The sequence below is a fragment of the Mchenga conophoros genome, linkage group LG3, assembly GCF_057382185.1.
Source record: "Mchenga conophoros isolate Kocher_MC1m ecotype Shallow Benthic linkage group LG3, M_conophoros_male_GT1.1, whole genome shotgun sequence".
In the NCBI taxonomy this organism is placed as follows: domain Eukaryota; kingdom Metazoa; phylum Chordata; class Actinopteri; order Cichliformes; family Cichlidae; genus Mchenga; species Mchenga conophoros.
Genome location: NC_140528.1, coordinates 38,286,375 through 38,309,523, shown reverse-complemented (window position 1 = coordinate 38,309,523; position 23,149 = coordinate 38,286,375). Strand labels below are relative to the sequence as shown.

The 23,149-nt window shown below is 44.8% G+C and overlaps 3 protein-coding genes across 6 annotated transcripts in view; all 3 read left to right on the top strand.

Moving 5' to 3' along the window:
* The window catches only part of LOC146578510 (hemicentin-2-like), an 871,231-nt gene that overhangs the window by 283,344 nt on the left and 564,738 nt on the right, over window positions 1-23,149 (top strand). The window lies entirely within an intron of this gene.
* LOC146578531 (uncharacterized) lies at window positions 9,570-17,658 on the top strand. 4 transcript variants are annotated; one of them, XM_085268763.1, is made up of 5 exons: window positions 10,056-10,641; window positions 11,267-11,589; window positions 12,900-13,039; window positions 13,458-13,567; window positions 16,185-17,658. In XM_085268763.1, the coding sequence occupies exons 4-5, from the start codon at window positions 13,550-13,552 to the stop codon at window positions 17,001-17,003; spliced, it is 837 nt and encodes a 278-aa protein (XP_085124889.1). In that variant the 5' UTR covers window positions 10,056-10,641; window positions 11,267-11,589; window positions 12,900-13,039; window positions 13,458-13,549; the 3' UTR covers window positions 17,004-17,658. The 4 variants fall into 4 exon arrangements, with proteins under 4 accessions (XP_085124893.1, XP_085124892.1, XP_085124889.1 ...); XM_085268767.1 differs by lacking the exons at window positions 10,056-10,641; window positions 11,267-11,589 and adding an exon at window positions 9,570-10,038; XM_085268765.1 differs by lacking the exon at window positions 12,900-13,039.
* On the top strand, window positions 17,520-19,928 carry LOC146578530 (uncharacterized; the record flags this gene model as incomplete). The annotated part of the gene is made up of 1 exon (XM_085268801.1): window positions 17,520-19,928. A coding segment is annotated over one exon (630 nt), but the record flags the coding sequence as incomplete, so codon positions are not given.

Genomic DNA, 23,149 nt, shown 5'->3' with positions numbered 1-23,149 from the left:
GCCCACTGTACGCGGTGTTCGTGCCTTGGAGGAGAAATAAAGGTTCAGTAAAGCAGTTTCCTACGCCTCCCTCGATCTTCTTGCTAGCGGAGTTGACCTGTATAGTAAGCTGTTGCCGGCTGCGAGTCAAGTAACTGCCAGAGGTTTCCTTACTACGGTTCGGGGCCGCGGATCTGGCGCGGTAACACTGGGGGCTCGTCCGGGATAAAACTCCGCAAAGCGCCGAGAGAGAGGGAGCGAACTTTCTTTTTCTCTTTTCCCTCGGACGACAGAGAAAATGGCGGCTCCGAGAGATGCTGAAGGGGATGGCATGGGAATGTACTTCAGTAAGAGCAGCAACCCATTTTTGCCAGAAACCCCAGAGAGTGGCACAGCTAATGTGGACCGTGCCACTTATGTAAACAATAGAATCCACAGCAGCAACCCCTTCATCACGGACATAGAGTTAACGCCAGCGGCGAGCATAGCAGCAGTCTATACGACGGAGTTTGAGGCTGCATGGCATCTCACCCCGCCACCTTCAGCTCACACCAACCCTTTCTTAACACCAATAGCGAAGCAGAATGCAGTGTGCAGTGAGTTTAAGCAGTTGCAGTGCTCAGACTGCGGAGGCCCTGGTAACACTGCATCTACACCGCTCACAGTGGGACAGCATGGCTCGCATGATCACCCACCTCGGATTGTTACATCTCGGCCATGCAGCCAGCCATTCACCGCCATGAACTGTACCTGCAGTGTCCCTAGAAAAACGCCGTTTACTGAGCCAGCGAAGCTACACATTATGCCGGGTATACCCCAACCTGCGCAGTACAGCTATGAAATGCCAGCTCAGGGCTATTTTTCCCCAACAACTCGCATGGCAATACCAGCACCAGATGGGGGGTGTGGGCTTTGCAAGCATGACCAGGGTCACAGTTCAAAACAAGCCATGCCAGGGCCACGCGGCTGTTTTCCTGGTGTAGTGCAAGACGGGGGTTTTGCAGATTGTAGTGCTGATGGACAGACGAGGGGCAAGGAGAAAATTCCCACATTACAACCAGACCATTTCGATGGGTCAGGGTCATGGAAAGACTTTCTCTATCAGTTCGAGACCTGTGCAAAGGCCAACTGCTGGACGGAGAACACCATGGCTGTCCAACTGAGATTCAGCCTGAGGGGCGCAGCTGGAGCCATAATCCACAAAAACCCCAAATCTGCTCGCTGGAGTTACCAGAGGATTGTGGAGGAGGTGGAGGCTGCCTATGGGCCATGTTCAGAGCATGCAGCAGCCATTGGCATTGAGCTACGGCAGAGAATCCGGAAACCAGGTGAGGCCCTGCACACCCTCAGAGATGATATATACGAGAAGGTTTCCATTGTGTATGCCAACCGCTCCGAGCTGCAGCAGGACTGCATTGCTGTAGAGATCTTCACTAATGCTTTGGCAGATGCTGAAATGGTCCAGAAATTGTTGGAAGAACAACCACGCACCCTGGCAAGAGCCTATGAAATCGCCCACAGGTTCGAGACAACGAAAAGGGCCGCCAGGGCAGTCACACAGCTTATGCAGCCAGGGCCACGAGTCTCTACAGCACAGGGGACCCGAACAGCTGCATTACGGGAGAGTGTTCATATGCTAAGTTATGAACCACCGGAGAGGGCCCAAAGACCTATCCAGCGTGGGCGCCAAAGCTGGAGCACATCTAACAGGTCAAGCAGGAAGGAGGCTGTTTGCCATAACTGCTCCGGCATAGGACATCTACAGAGGAACTGCCCCTCTCCTCGCTCACCTGCCCAAAAGCCTGTAAAAGCTGCTAGAGGCCCAGCCCCTGACCCAGGCACAGTGTTCCACAACGGAGGCCAAGATGTGATGTGTGTCCAGATAGCAATACAGGGACGGGAAATACGGGCCTTGCTGGATTCTGGTGCACGGCGGAATGTGCTGCCCCTCCACTATTTTAACACCATCCCCGCAGAGTCAAGACCTCAGGTGCAGGCATCCATTGCTCAGACTCTACAAGGCATTGGTCCAGAGGGATTGGCCGTTCTGGGCGAGGTCATCCTGCCTGTACAGGTGGGGAGCGGTGTTGAAAATGTAGACTTTCTTTTGGCCGACATGGCTGAAGGCACTGAAGTTATTCTGGGGCACCCTTTCCTGCAACAATCGTGCGCTTGCTTAGACTACGGCCGCCAAGAGATAACCCTGTTTAATGAAAAGATACCATGTTCTGGCGTGGGCCCTCGACCCCAGGTGCTTGTTGTTAGGGTGGCACGCACTACGGTTTTGGAACCAGGCTGCGAGTATGTGGTCCCCGGGTTTTCCAGCTCCCACTGTGCCGCCCATAGAGACATGATGCTAAGCCCTACAAAGGGCTTTGTGGAGAAGCACCAAGTACTGGTAGCTCACGCAGTTGTGCAACCTAGTAAACCCTCTAGCATCCCAATCAGAGTCTTTAACCCTGGGGCCGCAGCTGTCACCTTAAAGCGTGGTGCCGTGGCAGGGGTTCTTCAGCCCGTGCAGGTCCTGGAGGGATCGGGGGGTCGCCCACCAAGGGTCCTGGCAGCCCTCGAACTTAATGGTACTCCCCCTGCTTCTGTACCAAGCCATTTGCAGGCCCTTTACGCCGAGAGCAGCCCCGGTTTGACTCACGTTGCCCGCTACGATCTGGCAGGCCTGCTGAGGTCCTACAGTGATGTCTTCTCCACTGGCCCGAATGACCTTGGTCGCACTGGTGTTGTCCAGCATGACATCCTGACCACGCCAGGGCCACCAGTTAAGCACCCGCCGCGCAGGATGGCAGGGGACAAACAAATAGCGGCCGACCAGCAAGTACAGCAGAGCTTGGAGGCTGGGCTAGCTCAACCTAGCAATAGTGGCTGGGCTGCTCCAATTGTGATGGTGAAGAAGAAGGACCAGAGTCCCAGACTATGCGTGGACTATAGACCACTAAATGAGCGAACCCTTAAAGACGCTTATCCCCTGCCACGCATCCAGGACACCCTTGACACGCTTTCTACTGCCAAGTACTTCAGTACACTAGACCTGACTTCAGGGTACTGGCAGGTAGAGATGACCCCCAGAGCCCGAAAAGCAGCTGCATTTTGTACCCGTAAGGGATTGTTCGAGTGGAATGTGATGCCGTTTGGACTGTGCAACGCACCGGCCACATTCCAAAGGCTTATGGACAGAGTCCTGGCTGGGCTGCAGTGGGAGACATGCCTAGTGTACCTAGATGACATCATTGTCCTGGGCCAGGATAGCACCCAGATGCTGGAGCGGCTCGAGCAAGTGTTCATCAGATTGCGTGGAGCCAACCTAAAACTGAAGCCATCTAAATGCTGCCTGTTTCGGGAGCAGGTGGCCTATCTGGGCCATATCATCTCTGCTGGAGGTATTTCCACGGACCCCCAGAAAGTCCAGCAGGTGACGGACTGGCCTGCACCGCGGACCGTCACAGAAGTGCGTCAGTTTGTTGGCTTAGCCTCATACTACCGCCGGTTCGTGGAGGACTTTGCCACAGTGGCTAAACCCCTCCACGAACTCACTAAGAAGTATGCCCGTTTTAACTGGACTGCCGACTGCCAGGGAGCATTCCAGGAATTAAAAAGACGGCTTACGGCAGCCCCTGTCCTGGGTTACCCACTGGACCAGGGTGACTTCTTCCTCGACACTGATGCCAGCAATTGTGGGATTGGAGCGATTCTCTCCCAAGTGCAAGGGGGCGAAGAGCGGGTCTTGGCCTATGGGAGCAGGCGGCTGTCGGCTACCGAACAAAACTATTGTACGACCAGGCGAGAGCTTCTGGCGGTTGTGGCGTTCACTTCCCACTTCAGACAGTACCTGCTGGGTAGGCCGTTCACTGTCCGGACTGACCATAGCAGCCTCCGCTGGCTGACCAGGCTGAGGGAGCCCGAGGGCCAGCTGGCCCGCTGGTTGGAGAAGCTGGCAGAGTATAACTTCCAGGTGCTGCACCGACCTGGGAAAAACCACCAGAATGCGGATGCACTTTCCAGGAGACCCTGCCGCGCTTCATGCCCGTGCACACTCCCAGAGCCCACCATCAACAGCGACCGGTTCGAGCATAAAGGTGTGCAGTGTAACTTAGAGGACTGTGGTACCAGCATGACCCCCCCAGGGCAGCCCCCAGTGGGGGTAGTGGGGCCTGATGGTACCGATGGGAAAAGCCGGGTAGCAGAACCAGAGTGTGCACCCGTAGCAGCAGTGGACTGTTGTTCCAGTAGTAGCCACGACACCTGCCCAAATATCCACCGGGTGGATGAGTCCCATCACACTAGCTTGTTCAGTGGCTGGACCCCAGAACAGCTCTTGGCTAGCCAGAAGAACGATGTGGATATAGGCCCAGTTTGGGAATGGAAGGAAAAAGGGGAAGGTCGGCCCGTCTGGGCCGATGTAGCGGCATGCAGCCCCGCAACCAAAGCCTACTGGGCGCAGTGGAAGAGACTGTACCTAAAAGATGGAGTGCTGGTGAGGAAATTCCACTGTACAGAAAGTAATGTGTTTTTCCCCCAAATCCTTCTGCCTCACGCCTATCATCACTCCGTAATGCAGCAGATGCACGATGGCCCAGTGGGTGGCCACTTTGGGGCAGAAAGGACCCTGGCACGCTTGAAGAATAGGTACTACTGGTACAACATGAAAGATGATGTGACCCTGTGGTGCCGCACTTGCACCAGTTGTGCGGAAAGGGCGCGGCCCCCAAAAACCCCCCAGGCAGCGATGGGCACGGTACGTGTTGGCGCCCCCATGGAGAGGATTGCAGTCGATCTGATGGGACCGTTGAACGAAACAGAAAGGCATAACCGATTCATATTGGTGGTACAAGACTACTTCAGCAAGTGGGTGGAGGCTTATCCAGTCCCCGATGCACAAGCGCCCACGGTGGCAGGAAAGGTTGTTGCGGAGTGGGTATGTAGATATGGAGCCCCACAGTCTCTGCATAGCGACCAGGGCACCAACTTTGAGTCGGCTGTGTTCCAGGGGATGTGTGAACTGTTCGGAATCAAAAAGACACGCACCACGCCCTTTCATCCACAGTCCGATGGCCAGGTAGAGCGTTTTAATGCTACCCTGCAGAAGGCCTTAGCCACCACCGCGGAGCGCTGCCACTGGGACTGGGATATAATGATTCCCTATGCTGTCATGGCTTATCGGGCAACTAAGCACAGTTCCACAGGATTGACCCCAAACATGATGCTTCTGGGCCGAGAGATAACCGAGCCTATTGACCTGGTCGCGGGTCTGCCGGCCGACGACACCCCCAACTGCACTACACCACAGTATGTGGTGCAACTCAGGGAAAGGCTGGAGCTTTCCCACCAACTGGCACGGGAGGCTCTCGGGAAATCTGTTGAGCGCGCTAAGAAACAGTACGATAAGAATATCTGCCAAGTTCAGTATCCAGTCGGCGCTGCAGTGTGGCATCTGATCAAAGGGACCAAGAGAGTGCGGCACAAGGTTCGCAAGTTTCTGCCTTCCTATGAGGGCCCCTACTTCGTAGTGGGCCTGTTGGATGATTTAGTCTACTGCATTAAAAAGGGGCCCCGAGCAAAGGCTAAAGTGGTTCATCACGACAGACTCAAGCCTTATCACTCAAGAACGCCGCTGGACAACAGCTGGGTCTTCCAAGACTCCGACCAGGCAGCACCCACCGAGGTGCCTCCTCCAGCGCTCGACGAAAGCGATTCTGACATTGATTTCGGCCCCTTCGACTTGTGGGAGACCCCAGCTGGGGCAGATCAACCAGATACTGGTGCTTCCCTGAGAGCTGGCTCTCCGCCACCCACTCAAGGAGATGGTAGTGGGTTGCCAGCCAGCCCTGTTCAGCCTTACGTGGATGGGGCTGAAGGACCAGAACAGCACCCTTCCTTCAGGTCCACACCCCGTTCCAGACCACAGCGTGTGCGGCGGGCGCCGGACATGTTTGGTGACTGGGTCAGTCACTAGGCTAGTATGTCCTAACTGAGTCGGGGTGTAGGCGGATCGCTGCCCTGCTCAGTAGTTAAAAAAAAAAAAAAAAAAATTGTTCATGTTACATATGTTAAGTGATATGACTGTTGTAAATTGAGTTGTTACAGGGGGCTATTCTTACGTGTACTGTTGGGCTTGTTTGTCTTGCTGTTTCCTGGCAACATGGCTGTCGACGGGCTGCAAGTTATTGTTTGAACTGTTTATACTAATGAGGTAAAGCTGGATATAGGGGTAAACGTTCAGCTGTAGTGCCTTAATGTCTTTCTTTATGAATACTGTCTATGTGAAGGGCGGGATATGGACATTGACTTACACCCTCCTCAAAGTGAACCCTGTACATCCTATGTTTTCTTGTGCTTAAAATATGGACAGTTGTCTACTTCAAGATTGTTCCATCCTAAGGATCGCCATTTTTGGACTGGGGGCACGAATGCTGTATGTTTCCTTGTTAATGGGGGGTTCATGTGCTGGAATGATGTTAAGGGTTTAATTATCATCCAGAGTGGGGGTAGTGTTACAGGCATGGTCCTTTAAGGGTGAAGCCTGATGGGAAATGTATGCGGGTGTGTGTAGCGGAACTGCCTGTCGGGTGTGTGAGGGTGAGCGGAGAAGGAAAAGAAGAGTAACGGTTAACTACAGAAGAGACGAAGAGAAAGTAAATAAAAGGAATATAATAACTCCCTCGGCAGCCAAAGTTGTATCGGCGATGCCCGCTGTGAGTAAACTGTTTCAGCCCACTGTACGCGGTGTTCGTGCCTTGGAGGAGAAATAAAGGTTCAGTAAAGCAGTTTCCTACGCCTCCCTCGATCTTCTTGCTAGCGGAGTTGACCTGTATAGTAAGCTGTTGCCGGCTGCGAGTCAAGTAACTGCCAGAGGTTTCCTTACTACGGTTCGGGGCCGCGGATCTGGCGCGGTAACACAAAGGATGATGGGAGAACGGAGAGACCCATTTATAAGAATAAGAAAATGAGGCGGAACTGATTGATTCTAATGCAGGTATGTAAAAAATACATATATTTAAAGTAATACCTTGATGTGTGTTTCAAAGTTTGTTTTTTCATAAAAGCTTCAAACAAACAGAGGTGACTGAGCTCGGAAACGGTGTAATGTATTTAAAAATGGCCACAGCTACCGTCAGCATGCTTGCGACTTGTAACGACTTGTAACGACTACACGTGGCTACTGCAGCATTAGCCATTTAATCCAACGATGATGGATTAAATCTATTACAAACGTTAGTGTTAAGACACCCAAATCGAGGGTTGATGGTGTCATCAGTGTGTGCCACTGCTCTCACTCTCTCTCTCTCGCTCTGGGATTATGAGGACACGTGCCTTCACGCTCGTGCTTAACGAGGGACGGACTTATGTTTTCTTTTCCAGACCCTTTTTTTGTTTTGTTTGCAACGCTTGGGTTGTATGAACGCTGGGCATTTTGTTGTTGAGCCGCAGCCGTTCAGCCGGGCTTTTATATGGTTGCTGAAGAATGCGTATTAAAGAACCACCGTGGATTACTGATACCAGTGTGGGTGTGTATCCTTCCGCCTAGCCTGCTAGGTGTTTTGCCGCCTCTTCTCAACCACACAACACAACCCAACGTTACAGTACCTTAGGCGTCAGCATGAGAAGTTAAGGGACGTGACAAATCGTCATTATTTTACGCGTCGGGAGTGAGAACGGGTTGTATTGTCACTGCTACATTTCTGTAATGCTACCAGAGATTATTTCCACTAATTAATTACCGTTGAGCTCAAAGGTTATATTAATAAACGGTTAACGAATGTGTATTTATGACGACGATTTGTGAGACTGGTAAACTTACCTTTGTTCGTACGATGGTCTTTCGTTCTACACGGTGCATTTCAAGGTCCTGCACCCATCCGTCGGTAAACTGTACCTGGGCTTGTTACAGTGACCTGAAGTTACTAAACTTCATGAGTGTATGCACTCACTCCAAGAACCGTATAATTATAAATCTGAGCGTGGTGAAAGTTGGGCAGCACGCTAATGTCTTTTGTCCCTCTGTGTGCTCGTAAGGGTCTGACACTTTCACTCCTTTGATTTTTTTCCTCGTATCTTTTCTTTGTCTTTTCGTCGAGTCTGTCTTTGTACGGACCGGCATTGTTCTCCTTTTGTTTTGTACATTCCTTTTTTGTGCGGCAAAGAAAAAAAAAAGAAGGTATTGGAACCGGAGAATGAACATTTTGCGGCGCTGCAAACGCTTGCATTTGATGCGGTACTTGGATTGTTTTGCCACGAGTTCCCGGCATGCAATGCGCGAAAATCACGTGATTGCTAAACAAGGGGGAGGGTGCATCCGGCCTCCTCGGCTGTAATTGGTCCAGCCCAGAGTCGATCATGACCAATTGGCCAATCCAACACCTTTCATTATCTATACCCTTCCTAAAAATAAAAAAAATCCATCGGCCCATAAAGACAAAAAATCGCCAGCGGCCCACCGGGCAAATGCCCGGTATGTCCGATGGCCAATCCAGCTATGCACACAATGCACTCTGTTTAGACCCAGACCAAACAATATTTCGTCTTGATGCATTCTCAATCATCCAGCAAAGTAAATCTCCAAAAGTTGAATCTGTTCATCTGGACGTAGCGTTTTGTGGGTTTTCTATAATGTTACATCATATTCTATAAGGATGTTATGTGTTTGTAGACTTTCTGCCCAGTTTGACCCATTTAGCAGAAGTCAGCATGTTTAAGGCTCTGATATCTATTCTGTATGACTTAAAGCATTTATGACATGGTCTGATTTTCTCACCCAATAAAGGAATATTTCATATATCAGTCTACTCTTCATTTTATCAGAAACAGTTATCACAGCTCGTACATTTTCATTTTGCACATATATGTAAGCATTGAGCCAAATTTAGTAATGCCAACAAATTAAATGAACAATATTTGTCTCTTACATATGATACATCTATACGTATTTATACACTGTAAAAGATTCTTGTCTTTGAGTGAAGATTTATGGTGATGGGAAATATAAATAACTGAAACTTGAATCTTTACTGAAGCTCAGTGTTTGACACAGAGTTCACTCACATGTGCTGTACCAGTGTACCTGCACATGTGATGTGACAATAAAAGTGAATTGTTCACGTGAATTGTTCAAGTTCACTGCTGTAATAACTAATAATGATTAATATAATAACTATAATATTATATATATATGGCCATATCATATTTACACTGACTTTAGTCTCATAAACAACATTAGCTAATTGTTATTTACTAGCTAATCTTAAAATGACTGTTCAGTACAGAAATGAAGCCCAACAATCATGTTTTACAGTCATGTGGTCTCAGCCTCAGATACTTATTAAATCACACAAAGCTCGTGTAGAAACAAACGAACAAATGAACAAAATATGTTCTCCTTCATTTCTCTCAAACAAAGCTGTATGAAACGTTTACAGCGGTTAGTATCATGGTTGCTAGGCAACCTGGGCAGCGAGACGGAGCTCGACCGGCATTTCACAAGCCTCGCACTTCCGGCCTTAGCGGTCTTTGAGTACGCGGCCCTTTTGGACCGTTAAGGCTGCGTACTTTAGGGCTGCAGAACCTGAATTGGGATACAGCCTAAAGCTGTTCCAATTCTCAGCATCGCTCCTCTCTTTCCCTGAGTCCTTAGCAAATCTCCTTCCCACGATGACGTTTCCATCGAGGGCAAGAAAAATAGCTTAGGAAAAGGAGATAGGCGCTACTTTTGAAATAACACCCCACATGGTTACGTTGGTCTGCTTAGTCACGTGACCGCACAGCAACAAATCACAGCAGAGCCGGAAAAGGAGGCGGAGCAAAGTGTGTGTGCAGGAGAGGAGTCGAGCAGAGAGAGCTGCTTTTTCATGAAACGGGAGTAAAGTAGTGAACTTACAGGAACATATACCACTGCCAACGTTGGGATTAATTTCTGCATCGATCTGCACACCCTTGTGTCCTGGATCGTAGCCGAGATCAGCGTGAACCACGTGGGTCTCTGCTCCCTGATCTGTTTCTTAAGACTTTCAGCTTCATCACGGAGTTTCTCTCGGTTTGTGGGCTCATATAAAGGTAAGCACCGAGCTAACTTTAATGTGGGTTCAGTTTATGTTGTTGCTGTTAAGAATAATAGATTGCTTGGTATACACTGGAGTTAGACTGTAGAGTTTGTGATTGTCTGCAACATTATAATCTGGCGCTTGCTATGGGGTAAGAATACATACAGAAAAATAGTCTTTGAATATGAACAAAGGGCGCAGGGCAGGAGAAGAGCCATCCCTCAGGACAGGAAGCCACGGGTACAAGCGTGGGGGAGGGCAATCAGCCTTTAGGACTTCATAGGGCTTTGGAGTTGACGTCACGCCACAAAGCATTGTGGGAGCGCAGCGTCGTTTTCGGGGTCTACGAATCAAAACAAACACACTGTGTTGGAACGACGACTACAAGAAAGATGCTTAAAAGCAGCTTAAAAGAGAATGAACTGTATAGAGACCGATTGCGTCCAGAGGCGAAGCGGCGGTACTTGCAGAAAATAGCGTGCATTGGAAATGTGGACCCGTATGAAATACGGCCGTGGAGTAGAAACCCTGAAGACCAACCGCTACTGACGTAGCCTGACATATTTTCGGACCTTGTCTGTGGAGTCAGCGCGTACAAGTCGTCATTCAAACAAAGGTAAGTCAGCTCGAGTACTGCGAGTGAAATGCGTTTGATTTCCCTGCAAACATTCAGATTAGTGCAGCATAAATTCATTCATGAGGGGAAATTACAGTGAGAACATGTGGAGGCTGTTAGATGGATAACATAGTGAGTTCAGTGCATTGATGTGACATTGTCCTGAAGGATTGTTATTCTTTATGGTTAAAGAAATTGCACTATTCATATTTATTATAAATAATCCTAATTATACATCTTGCTTCCATGTTTGTATCCTGTGTCACTAAAAATACATTTTATTTTAGTTTTATACTTTGATCAATGACCTGCAGAATCTCCTTATCATATTAAGTGATTCATAATTGTCACTTTATGCTTTCTCCATCTCTAAAGTGATGACATCCTTGCATTACATACTTTAGGTTCATTTTCTGCAGGCAGGTTTCTGACAGAGAACAGGCAGATTTACACTATAACATGCAGCGTTCTATAGATGGACACATAAAGAAATGAAAAATCACATGTTTGTGCTAACTTTCTAAACACTTTGTTACATTTATGATAAAGTAGATTAAACACATTTACGTCGGCCTTGGCTCATTAGTTCTTGTCTTTAAATGAACTTTGTCTGTGTGTGTTTCAGGTCCTGCACTCTTAAAGACTGAATTGCAGCATCGCAGCCATGGGTCACTGTGAGCATCACAGGGAAGGTTGAAGCCGCCCACTGCAGCTGTATGGCCGGAGTCGCAGAGACCTGCAGCCATGTCGCTGCTCTTCTGTTTAATGTAGAAGCAGCAGTGTTGATCTGTGGCACAAGGACTGTTACAGATGAACCTGCATACTGGGTTTTGCTGGGTAATATGACCAAGATACAGCCAGAGGTTGGCCATAAGATGGACTTCTCCTCTTCAGCTGCCCAAAAAAAGGCTCTTGATCAAAACATAAACAGACCATCTGTAGTGACAGGTAAAAGGAGCCGTCCTCAAAGCAGAAAAATCCCACCTGCTACTGTGGAGGAGTTGTCACTGCTATTGGATACTTTGCTGGAACACAGTAAAGCTGTGGGTTGTGGGAATGACCCATCATGTTTTATCTAGGGGTCTAGATTTATGCCTGTAGTGCACTGCCGTGTAAATAATTTGCATTTACTGAATATATACTGACTGAGTCCCACTGTTCAAAAGTTGAATAAAGAAACAAACTAATTTTTGCCTCTTTTTTAATTTTATTAAAACCACTTTATAGAACATCACATCAGTTACAATGTAGAATCCATGTCCTTTATAGTTTACAAATGACAAAATGTTTACACAAAATCATGAGTGTTTACATGATATCATTCACTACTAACATTAGTTTATTTACTGTATCTTTTGAAAAAATACAGCAAATTTAACAGCACAAGACTTAAGAGTATTTAACAGGAGCGGGTTTTATTCTTCCCTGGTTTTATTATCACACTGTTCACCAAACGCAGCAAACCTTCACCATCTTATCCAGGAGGGTCACCTCTTCACCCTCACATGGAAGAAGTAATCTGATTGGCATGGTGGTATGTTGGAAGCAGGTCCCTTGAGTAGTGCTGGAACTCAGTCATGATGTTTCATCCATTTCATCGGCTGGTTTGCTGCAATAATGCCAAATAATTAGCAACTCTATAAATAGAAGGTAGTTCTGCAAAATCACTCAGTAGGATGTTTGTTCTAATTTGCTATGAGCTCAGAGCGCATAGAAAATAAAACTAATAGGCTATAAAGAGTGATATGAACATATTGCCTACTGGTGTTGGCCAGAGGGGCCGATGGCACGATATGGCAGCCTCGCTTCTGTCAGTCTGCCCCAGGGCAGCTGTGGCTACAACTGTAGCTGGCTACAACTGTAGCTGCCTCCACCAGTGTATGAATGTGAGAGTGAATGAATAGTGGTATTGTAAAGCGCTTTGGGTGCCTAGAAAAGCGCTATATAAATCCAATCCATTATTATTATTATTAGAACTTACCGGAATGAAAATGTCTGGAGCACCAACAGATATTTGGAGATGGAAGAGAACGTCAGCTCGTCTCACAGCTGCTCTCCAGGCTAGACGCCTGAGTTTTTTGCTAACATCGATACACGAGCTGCCTCGTGTTGCTTCCAGGTTGGGAAAGAATGAAAAGATAAACCATTTTCAAGCTTATTCTCTTGCCGGTTGTGTGATCGAACATTGCAGCTGACCACACAGCAAATACGAACCATGGCTGTTGTGTGTGACTTCGCTCCCTTTTCACTTGCGCTAGACTCCCAAAATGGCGGATCGGGCCAAAATCCTTTCCACGCCCACCCCCGTGACATCACGCTCCAAAGCCCAATAGAGATTGAAAATGTGACGTCACTCAGGGGTAAAACCGCAACGAATTCTGGGAACTCGTGGCAAGAGGTACTAGCGCATGCAGGCTTTCAATTGAAATCAGTTATACAGTGTTAGATTATAATATTATTTTATGCCATGTTATACCCCTAATTAAAGATTGTGAATTATTATGTAGTTTTAGTTTGCATCATTCTCCTGAATTAGAAGAAGCTGACAACTATTCCATTAGTTAAACTGATTTGCATTACATTAAACTGCTGACTTGTTGTGAATGAATGATATTGTTTTATGATGCAGTATACTGCTGAGTTATAAGAAATACTGTTTGCAGAAAGTCATTGCCTTATTATATATTAAATTATAAAAAGAAACAAAAAATGGCAAGAAGCTGTTGTACAGTATTTGTGTACATGACAGCATTGCTGTCCAGCATTGTGTTTATCAAAACTCTTTTTACAAATCCTGCTGTGCGTGTGTCCCCCAGGTGATTAACAGGAGGAGAAGAGTCTGGTGGTGCAACGGAGGAACAATTTCATCCATTTGGACTCAGCTCAGCCACTACAGAGGAAACAATCAATGACTTCAACACAAAAGGTGAGAAAAATATCACAGTTACAATTAGGGATGCACCGATACTGGTATCGGGGCCGATACTGTAAAATGTGTGTGTACTCATACTTGTAAAAGTTAAGCGATACCATGAACCGATAATAATGTAGCCCGGATGGGAATTTGGGAGTAGATACTCATAATTCCCATGGACTTAAACGCCACGGTAACATAAGGTGTTCACAGTTGATGTTATGTGATGTAACTGTACCCAGAATGTAATTTGCCCTGTAATATGTCACAAGGTAAATACAGGTAATTAGAGCAATCAAACTGTTATGTTAATCATAAAGTATTATTTTATGGTATGTAACTCTGAATGGAGTTTAAATATTGTTCAGAGTTCTAATTTTCTGGAGGCCCGTGAAGGTATCATAAAACGGGACCTGTGTATCTGTTGCAATGGAGGAGGAGAAGAGAACGGCATAGAGAGATGCATGAGGTTAGCTGAACCAAAGTGAGAGACTGGGCTAGTTTTACTGAGGTTAACTAGCACAAAAGAGTGTGTGACTAGAAAGCTAACCGTGTGAGAGCTTCGCAACAGAGTGTGGGTGAAGTGACTTTTTGTTTCAACGGTCGCACCACCGTGGAGTGGATTTAGTGTGGGACTGGTGAACGGTGACCTACCGAGCAACGGAACTGTAAGTCAGACTTTTGTGCTCTTACTGGGGAGAAGAGGATTTTTCTCCATCATCTGGCGTGAGCAGCAAACAGGCCTGCAACAAGTGTGAATGTGAGTGTGTGTGGGGCCCATGTGTGAATATTGTGTGTTTAGTGGATTTATATAACGTGTTTTGGAGTGTATATTAGTGAGTCACTTACCAAAAGGTGATAACATAAGTTGGGTTGTGTAATATAATTTGAAAGGGAATTATTTCATTTATACAGTACAGTGTATTTCATTTGGTTAAGGAATTGGAATATTATTTGAGTTTAAAAAAGGGAAGTGTTGTGATGTGTTCAGTAAACGTTTCGTTTGTGTTAAAGAGTTGTCTGGGGTCGTTTCTTTACTACTGGTTAAGTTTAACTTGTGTGTGGTAGAAGTATCGGTTTTTGTACTCAATATCTGCAAGTACTCAGATCCAAGTATCGGTATCGTATCGGTTTGGAAAAATGGGTGTCGTTGCATCCCTAGTTACAATATTACTGAAAGCTGGTGTGTTTTTAAAAACATGATAACAGCAGGTTTATCTTTTGCATCCTGGGCTCATCCATATATATGTCATCCAGGGAAGGACGGACGTTGTTTTGCTGTGCTGTATTTTAATGTGAAGTGTACATATTTATTTTTTATATTGCATGCATTGGTTATATTTTTGTGCAGTGTTTTATTTAGTTTGCATGTTTTAGTTGCCGGCAAATTGTCCTGGAGAGACTCCGCCTTTTCCCCCGTTTTTACTAATTGGACACACCTGAGAGAAAAGAAAAGGTAATTTACAGAGTGCTCAAGGACACATAAGAGGTTTGGAGCCGGTGTTCAACGAAAATGTAACACGGAGAATGCGAGACAGACAGAGGAAAGACACAGACGATCAGAGGGGAGAGCGAGAGACGATCAGAGAGTAGAGATGATCAGATGGAGCAGACGACCAGCGACTGGGAAGAGAGATTACCAGCGACTGGAAAGGGGAAACGATCAGAGGAAAAAAAGGCAGATGACCAGCGACTAGGGACGCGTAGCGGCAGTCTGGTGGCAATAACGACAAGAGCCAGCTCATGCACTGCGGGAGAACAGAAGCAGTGAGACCGCGGTGCCGATTGCAGTTTGAGGAAGCGGCGGGCGGAGTTGAGAGCTCTGCCCACCCGGGTAAGTCTTTGACTTATCCTTTTTATAAAGTAAACTGCCAAAGGAATAGTGACTGCCGCTCCCTCCCTTTCTTCAGTGCACCAGGACGTGGAATGCGGGGAGGAAGGCGAGGACTCTGCTGGGTTTCCCTCTTTTAATACTACGCTGGACCTCTTAGTTTTCTGTGACTTTTAGGCCGTGGTGGATTCCACTGGACTTTTAATGTTGTGTGTTATTGATTTTTATTGTGTCTTCCCTTGGCCAAGGTTGTTTTAATTCATTTTATATTTTTAACTATTTAAACATAATAAATTATATTTTTAATTCTACAGTTTTGTTTCGTGTGCTTTTCCCTCGGCGGCTCCATTGCTCTGCCTGTTTTGAGGAAGGTTTCCTTCCTTTAAAAAACACAAATCACCTGTGGAAAGAAGATAAGAGAAAGATAAAACTCAGCCTTTCCGCACCGGTGTCACATATACAGAATCTACATTCGAATCAGAAATCACAGAAGTCACAAGAAAATACAAAGATCATATTTTATAAGCACACATTGAAACAACAATATCATCAGTTGAACTTGAAATTTCTTATGCGTAAAAGATTTTCTCTGCTGATCAATATTTCTTCAATAATGTCATTTTCATTACAACTCTCATTGTAGCACATCATTGTAATGTCATACTGCCACCAGAAGGTGGTGGAAACACACCAACAATGTGTTTGTTGACATGTTTGATTCCACCAATGGAGGGAGTTTCAGTTTGTTCCACGACTGCATTTCACTCACTGCCGCTGTTTGTATCTCTGTCACTGCAGGACCAACATGGAGTGAGAAGTCAGCGCTCTCAGGAGGCCGACAAACCTCACAGAAGAAAAGGAGAGAAAACCTACAGCTGTGATGAGTGTGGGAAGTATTTTACCCGGGCTGGAGACTTAAAAACTCACCAACTCTTCCACAGTGGAGTTAAAGCGTACAGCTGTGACTTGTGTGGAAAGTATTTTACCCGGGCTGGATACTTAAAAACTCACCAACTCTTCCACAGTGGAGTTAAAGCGTACAGCTGTGACTTGTGTGGAAAGTCTTTTACCCGGGCTGGAGACTTAAAAAGACACCAAGTCATCCACAGTGGAGTTAAACCTTACAGCTGTGACTTGTGTGGAAAGTCTTTTACCCAGGCTGGAAACTTAAAAACACACCAACTCATCCACAGTGGAGTTAAAGCGTATAGCTGTGACTTGTGTGGAAAGTCTTTTACCGAGGCTGGAAGCTTGAAAACACACCAACTCATCCACAGTGGAGTTAAAGCGTACAGCTGTGACTTGTGTGGAAAGTCTTTTACCGGGGGTGGAAGCTTAAAAACACACCAACTCATCCACAGTGGATTTAAACCTTACAGCTGTGAGTTGTGTGGAAAGTTTTTTACCCAGGCTGGAAACTTAAAAAGACACCAACTCCTCCACAGTGGAGTTAAAGCGTACAGCTGTGACTTGTGTGGAAAGTCTTTTACCGAGGGTGGAAACTTAAAAATGCACCAACTCATCCACAGTGGATTTAAACCTTACAGCTGTGAGTTGTGTGGAAAGTCTTTTACCCAGTCTGGAACCTTAAAAAAACACCAACTGATCCACAGTTGATTTAAAGCACACAACTGTGAGTTGTGTGGTAAGGCTCTGGAATTAACGTGTACAGCTGCGACTTTTGTGGAAAAAGGTTCAGAGACAAACAGTACCGAAATATTCACTTACGGATTCACACTGGAATTGATGTTTCCTGCTGTGATCAGTGTGGGAAACTGTTTACAACAGATGCACAGTTACAACAACACATTGAGGAGAGACCTTATAAATGACCTGTGTGAGAAGACTTTTAAAGCTCCAAATCAGCTGAAAAAACACCAACAGATCCACTCCAGAAAGTAACTCTAGACGTGCAGTTACTGTGAGGATGTATTGATTTTTTATCTTGTAATTTTAACCTGATTGTTTGGAAAAATGAAGAAGTAACCCGAGTTTTATAGTTTAAACTGTAAAATTCAATTGGACGTTGGCAGAGATGCTTTTTATTTCAGGCGACGTTCAGGATAAAATTGTTGAAGGAATTCCCTGACATACAATGTCTTTGTTTAGGAGTGGAGCAAAGCACACTGATCCATTTCTCAACCCTGTCGTCACTGTGGTGGTGGGCAAGCGTTTCTCTTTAACCTTTGTGGAAAAACCTCCAATCACGAATGGGACCTAAAACCACATCAACGTAGCCACCCTGGAGACAAAATGAACTACTGCAAAGAATGTGGGAGGGGCTTCCACACACCAAGTACATTAAAACTACATGACCTCTTCCACAGTGGGGTCAAAAAGCACATCTGTGACCAGTGTGGGTCATCCTTCACCACTGCAGGAGCGACACCATACAAGTGCAGACACTGTGACAAAAGCTTCTCACAATCAGGTCATCGTAACAAACATGAACGTACACACATGGAAGTGAACTTCAGCTGTGACCAGTGTGACAAGAGTTTCAGGAATCTCAGTTCATACTCCGAACACAAACGATCCCACGCTGTAAATAAACTGTTTCACTGTTACCAATGTGCAAAAACCTTCACTTCATTATCTGCTCTGTGCAAACATCAGCCTGATCATGCAGGACTGAAATCACTGGATCACAATGAATCTGAAGAGAGAGAAAGATCCTCTTCTGGTTTCAGGGTCAGACTTAAAAACCTTGAGATCAGGCTCCACAGAGTTCAGATGGAATCTCCTGTAAAGAGTGTCAGCTGATGCCACACTAGGATCTGATGAGTAGTGATGGGCAGATGATGCCTCATGAAGCACTGAAGCTTTTCATCCAATTGGTTCACCCCAACGCGAAGCTTCTTGAAGCTTCATTTGCTCTAGCAGGACACCTACTGGACGTAAAAATATTAGTTGGCATGAATTTGAAGCGTGTGGCCTTTTGCACACAGCCTGTAACTGTCAACAACAAATGGAGTGTGTAAAACATCTATATTGTAGTGATGGCAGTATACTGTGTATAGTTATGCTGGCAGTATGGAAAATGATTATTTGCGGCAAAGTTCGAACCGCTTCCTGAACCAGTCATGTGGTACAGCCGGGCAGCGAGGCTTCGGACGTCATCATTTTCAGCTCCTCCCATAAATGAAGCAAGCCTCGATACGCGCTTCGCGGAAACGCCCCCTCCATTACTCGACACACGCTTCGAAACCTCGATACAGAACGTCACATCACTACTGATGAGGTAGCTCTGATTTCTGGACCTGCAGTGAATAATTCTGAATGTTACATTTAGGAAGCTGCATGTATAGATATGCATATCAAGTTTATTTTTTTTCCTTTTAGGGGTTTTAATTCTCTAAAATGTTATCCTTGTTACATTTTATTCTTTGTTTCCTTAGGATACAGTAGTGTTTAGTAGTTGTATTCATTTTATGTGTTAGCTAAGTTAAATTTCAATCCTTCATTCATATTTAATCTTTTGCTGTTGTAAAATCTTCTCTTAAATCATTTTCTCCCCAAACTGCAAATGTTTTCAAAGCAGTTGCTCTTAAAACCTCCAAAATGAACTAAATCTGTCCACCAGCTTTGAAACAACACCTGCTGTGACTTTATGTCCAGAAAAAAGAAACTCAAGCTAAACTGGTTTTGGGCTGTACTTCCATGTAATGCCAGTTTGTACCAGAAGATGGAGCAGTGAGTCAGTGTAACCTTTATTCAATTAGGCAAAGACCACATTCGTATTCACAGTGGCAGCAAAGAAATGTTGAAAGTTATAAACAGCAGCACACATCAGGACCATTTTAAAGATCACAGGTGACTACTTTTACTTAATTCAAATTCCTTCAAATTTTGGCTTCTCCTTTCACTTTAGTGTATTTACTGTATCTTTGAAGTCCACATGTTGTTTTTTTAATGAATTCATTTTGATCCACATGTTCTGCAGCTCTTTCCCTGTTGATTTGAAGTTTGTATTATGAAATCCTGATAATATTAAAGTGTTAGTTATATTTGATGAACTCTGTGTAAAATTTGTCTTATTAAACAGTTTGTTGTGAAAATGAAGAAATGGTCTCAGAACAAGTAGTTTGAGCCATGATTTCAGATTCAAACTAATTTAACTGTTTTCAGTGGTACATGTGGAGGTGTTACAGGAAAAATGATTCTATGTTTCTTTACCTTCTTTTAAATGTACAAAGATGCCTTTTGTCTGCCCTCTGCCTATGGTTAGATTAGTTTAGAATTATCTTTTTAGACTTTCCCAGCAAACACATCTTGTTTCTGGGACATATTGTTTTAGATTGTTTTATCTTCCCTAGCTCTCTGCTGACGAGACTAGCACCATATATGGAGTTGTTTTATTTTATCTGTTTATTATTTGTTATCCTGTTCTTACTGTCTCTGTGCTCTGTGCCTATAAAAATTACCAAGCCACTGTGCATGGTGTGAGTTGTTCTTAGCAGCTCACCCGTGTACACGTTTGATAAAGAAAGTAACTTTGTCTCATTGTGTCTTTATTTCTCCTGGGTTTTTTACAGAGTTTTCCCCCAACATTTCTTGGTCCTTCGGAGCCGGAGCGCCTCCATCGTGTCCCATCTCCGTGACCAGTCCACGTTGCTCGCCTGTCGACAGCTCACATACTAGGTGTGTGATAAAAGACCAAGAGCGTTAAATTCGAGTCTTGGCCAACGTTCTTAGAAAGCGACCTACGGTGGTGGGGCCCGATCGAGGTGGACCAGACCCGGCGACACTGACCAGGTAGATACAGACACACTGACACAATCTTGCGTAAAAGCGCATTTTGAATTCAGGGAATTTAAAATAGCGGAAGTAGCTTGTCGACTGGTAGCGTAGCTCGTCGACTGGAAGCTTTGGAAGCTCGTCGACTGGTAGCTTTGGAGCTCTGGGTAGCTCCCCCAGCTGGGTCTAGACTGGGTCTAGGGAGTAAGTAGCTCTGGGAGCTCCCCTTATTATAAGGGTTCCGGTCGCGCGCGTCGAAGCTGTGAATGTGTGTGTGTGTATTGTTTTAATTAATGGAGCAAGCTGAATTTTCACGGTCCAATAAGAGACTGAGCTGCTCCTACTGTGTTTTTCTTTTACTGCTATTCACTGACGTGCTGGTGAGTTGAGAGAACGGTCGAGTTCCGTCTCGTAAAGTTCACACCGCTTTTGGAAATAGTCCGAAAGTAGAAGGGCGTGTGAGCAACCACTCTCGTCTCTAATACCAGCGAAGGTGATAGCAGCTGTATCGTGTATATATTACTTAAACAAAAATAAGTAAATACATAAATAAGATGGGTAATCAAGCAAGTGAACTTAAAACTCATTCCTGCTGACGAGCAGTGGTGAGAAAAGAAAAGTCCAGACGCCGGACAAAAACAGTGTCTGTAAACTGAGAGATTTAAGAAAACAAAATATAAACAGTCAGAAGACCAGAACTCAACTGCCAGTTTAGTAAAACCAGAAGACGAGACACTGTGCAGTTCCCACAATCCTTTTAGTAAACCATCACTCATTCCTGCAGCCGCATCTGCAGCACCACCCATATCAGGAAGAACTTAATAATCCCTTATTAAGTGAAAACTAGAGATCACAGTAGTTTGAAGTAGTTTAAAAGGGTTGAAAACAGACCCCACTGAGTAGATATAAATATAAAAAGTACGAAATAAAGATGAACAAAGGGAAAGTTACAGTAGAAATTATCTTTAGAGTATTTGAAATTAATAATAGCAAGGATAACAACCTGTAAAGTGATATTAACAATGAAACACAGTTGGCATGATGACCATGCCCAGCATGTATAAAATGAATATAAAGCAAATAATTCACACGAAAATATTTTAATAAAATAAATAAAGTATATTAAGGCTGTGTCACTGTTCAGCCAAGGACAGTGTGTGAAAAGGTAACTGTCTCCACCTTGGGAAAAGGATGATTCTGCAGGTCATCTGAAGCCCTTGATGGATACAAAATAAAATATAAATAATATATTATAATAGAACTGCCTGGTCCGCCATGCAACAGAGAGAACAAATGTGACCGCAGATTGGATGAATTCTAAATTATCTGTTTGCTGAATAAGATGATCCTAACTAACAAATTGGCTCAGTAGTAGTATAGTGGTACACGCTGATAAAATATTATAATATGCTATTGCTGTCATATAAGACAAAGAGGATAATATTAACAATGACATAATATTAATATGAAGAGGCACCTTAATCGGTTATGATGTGAGGTGGATAATTGTTAAGCAGTAGTCTGCATCAAGCTTAAGGTTTGCTGAAACTCAGTGTAATGACATGTGAGATGAAGACAATATGGAGAATAACTAAACTAATGAAGTGCATAGAGGCACTTGACCAGCTTGAAACCTATCATCCTAGAATGACACATTGCTGAGATATAGAGCACACCTATAATAACAACCAATAAGCAAAACCCTGTAGACAACAGCTAAAACTACAGGATTGAGAAGCTGAATTAAATATGTAGACACTGCTAAGCTGATGAGCATGTTACACATTTTCTTTTCTTTTTTGTTTCTTTAAGAGCAGAAGCTGCTGTAACACACCCAAAGAAAGACTCTAGGTCTGACCAACCGTCTCAGTCGTGGGCAAAAAGATGTCAGTCAATAAAATTCTAAAAGATAATTTATTGATGAAAAATATACCAAGAGATAAAAGATAAAACAGTCCAGTGTCCCACTTAAGAATTGTATAAAAACACACAGTCCCAAGGCCAGAGCCAGCTATGCCACACGGCCAAGTTGCACCCCACATGTTGCCTTTAACAGGGTTAGAAGTTGTCCTTGGGGACCCACCACCCTGCAAGCATATAGTCAGTGGTCACTCAAGCCTCTGCAACCCTGCTGCCTTTAGGCTGTGGCATATAATAGGCCCTGGCCTGCACAGAGAGACAAAACGACACACCTAATATAAAATTCATAGGGCAAAACCCGTCCATCCCAAACATATCTGATTTCATCACATTACATACCTGCACAGAGAGACAAAACAACACAGCAGTGTTTGTAGTGTGGGCTATAAGTAGACCGGTGTATCAGTGCAATCAAGTACACCTGCCTCTAATTAGTCCAACCTCATTCCAGCCATTGGCTCACCAAAAATGTGACACACACAAAACCACTCCCAACCCAGTGCAACTTCACACAATAATATGGAGCTGAATTAACACAGGCACATTAGTCTACCATGTTACAAGCTGCATGCTATTACAAGCCAACATATGCAGACTTCTGCCTTGTTCGGGTGGCAGCATTTTTCTTTTTTTCTTTTGTGTCCTGACACGTTTTATGTTTTTTGTTTTTGTTTGATTATTTTGTTGGTTTTGGAAACGAATTTAAACGAACTTGTGACAATACTTGAGAATCACAGTGACACATAGTGATTAGGCATATGATTGAAAAATGCCTAGGTTTAGAGCTGTGAGCTATGCAAAGTTAAATATATATATATATATATATATATATATATATATATATATATATATATATGTATAAATGGGAAACAACCCTAACTTGAAAGTTTGAAATGTGTGAGATCCATGCATTGTTTGAAGAACTAGAAATTATCTAAAACTGCCTTAAGTGAAAATGTAGTGTTGCATCTTTTCTCCCAAACCAAGACGAACAAAAAAGAAGAAGCTTTCTGTAACTTCAAAATAAGGCTGACTGTTGACAATAGACTAAAACACTAATCCACAGGTGGCTATCAGGAACAGAGAGGCGAGCAAAGTCACAAACA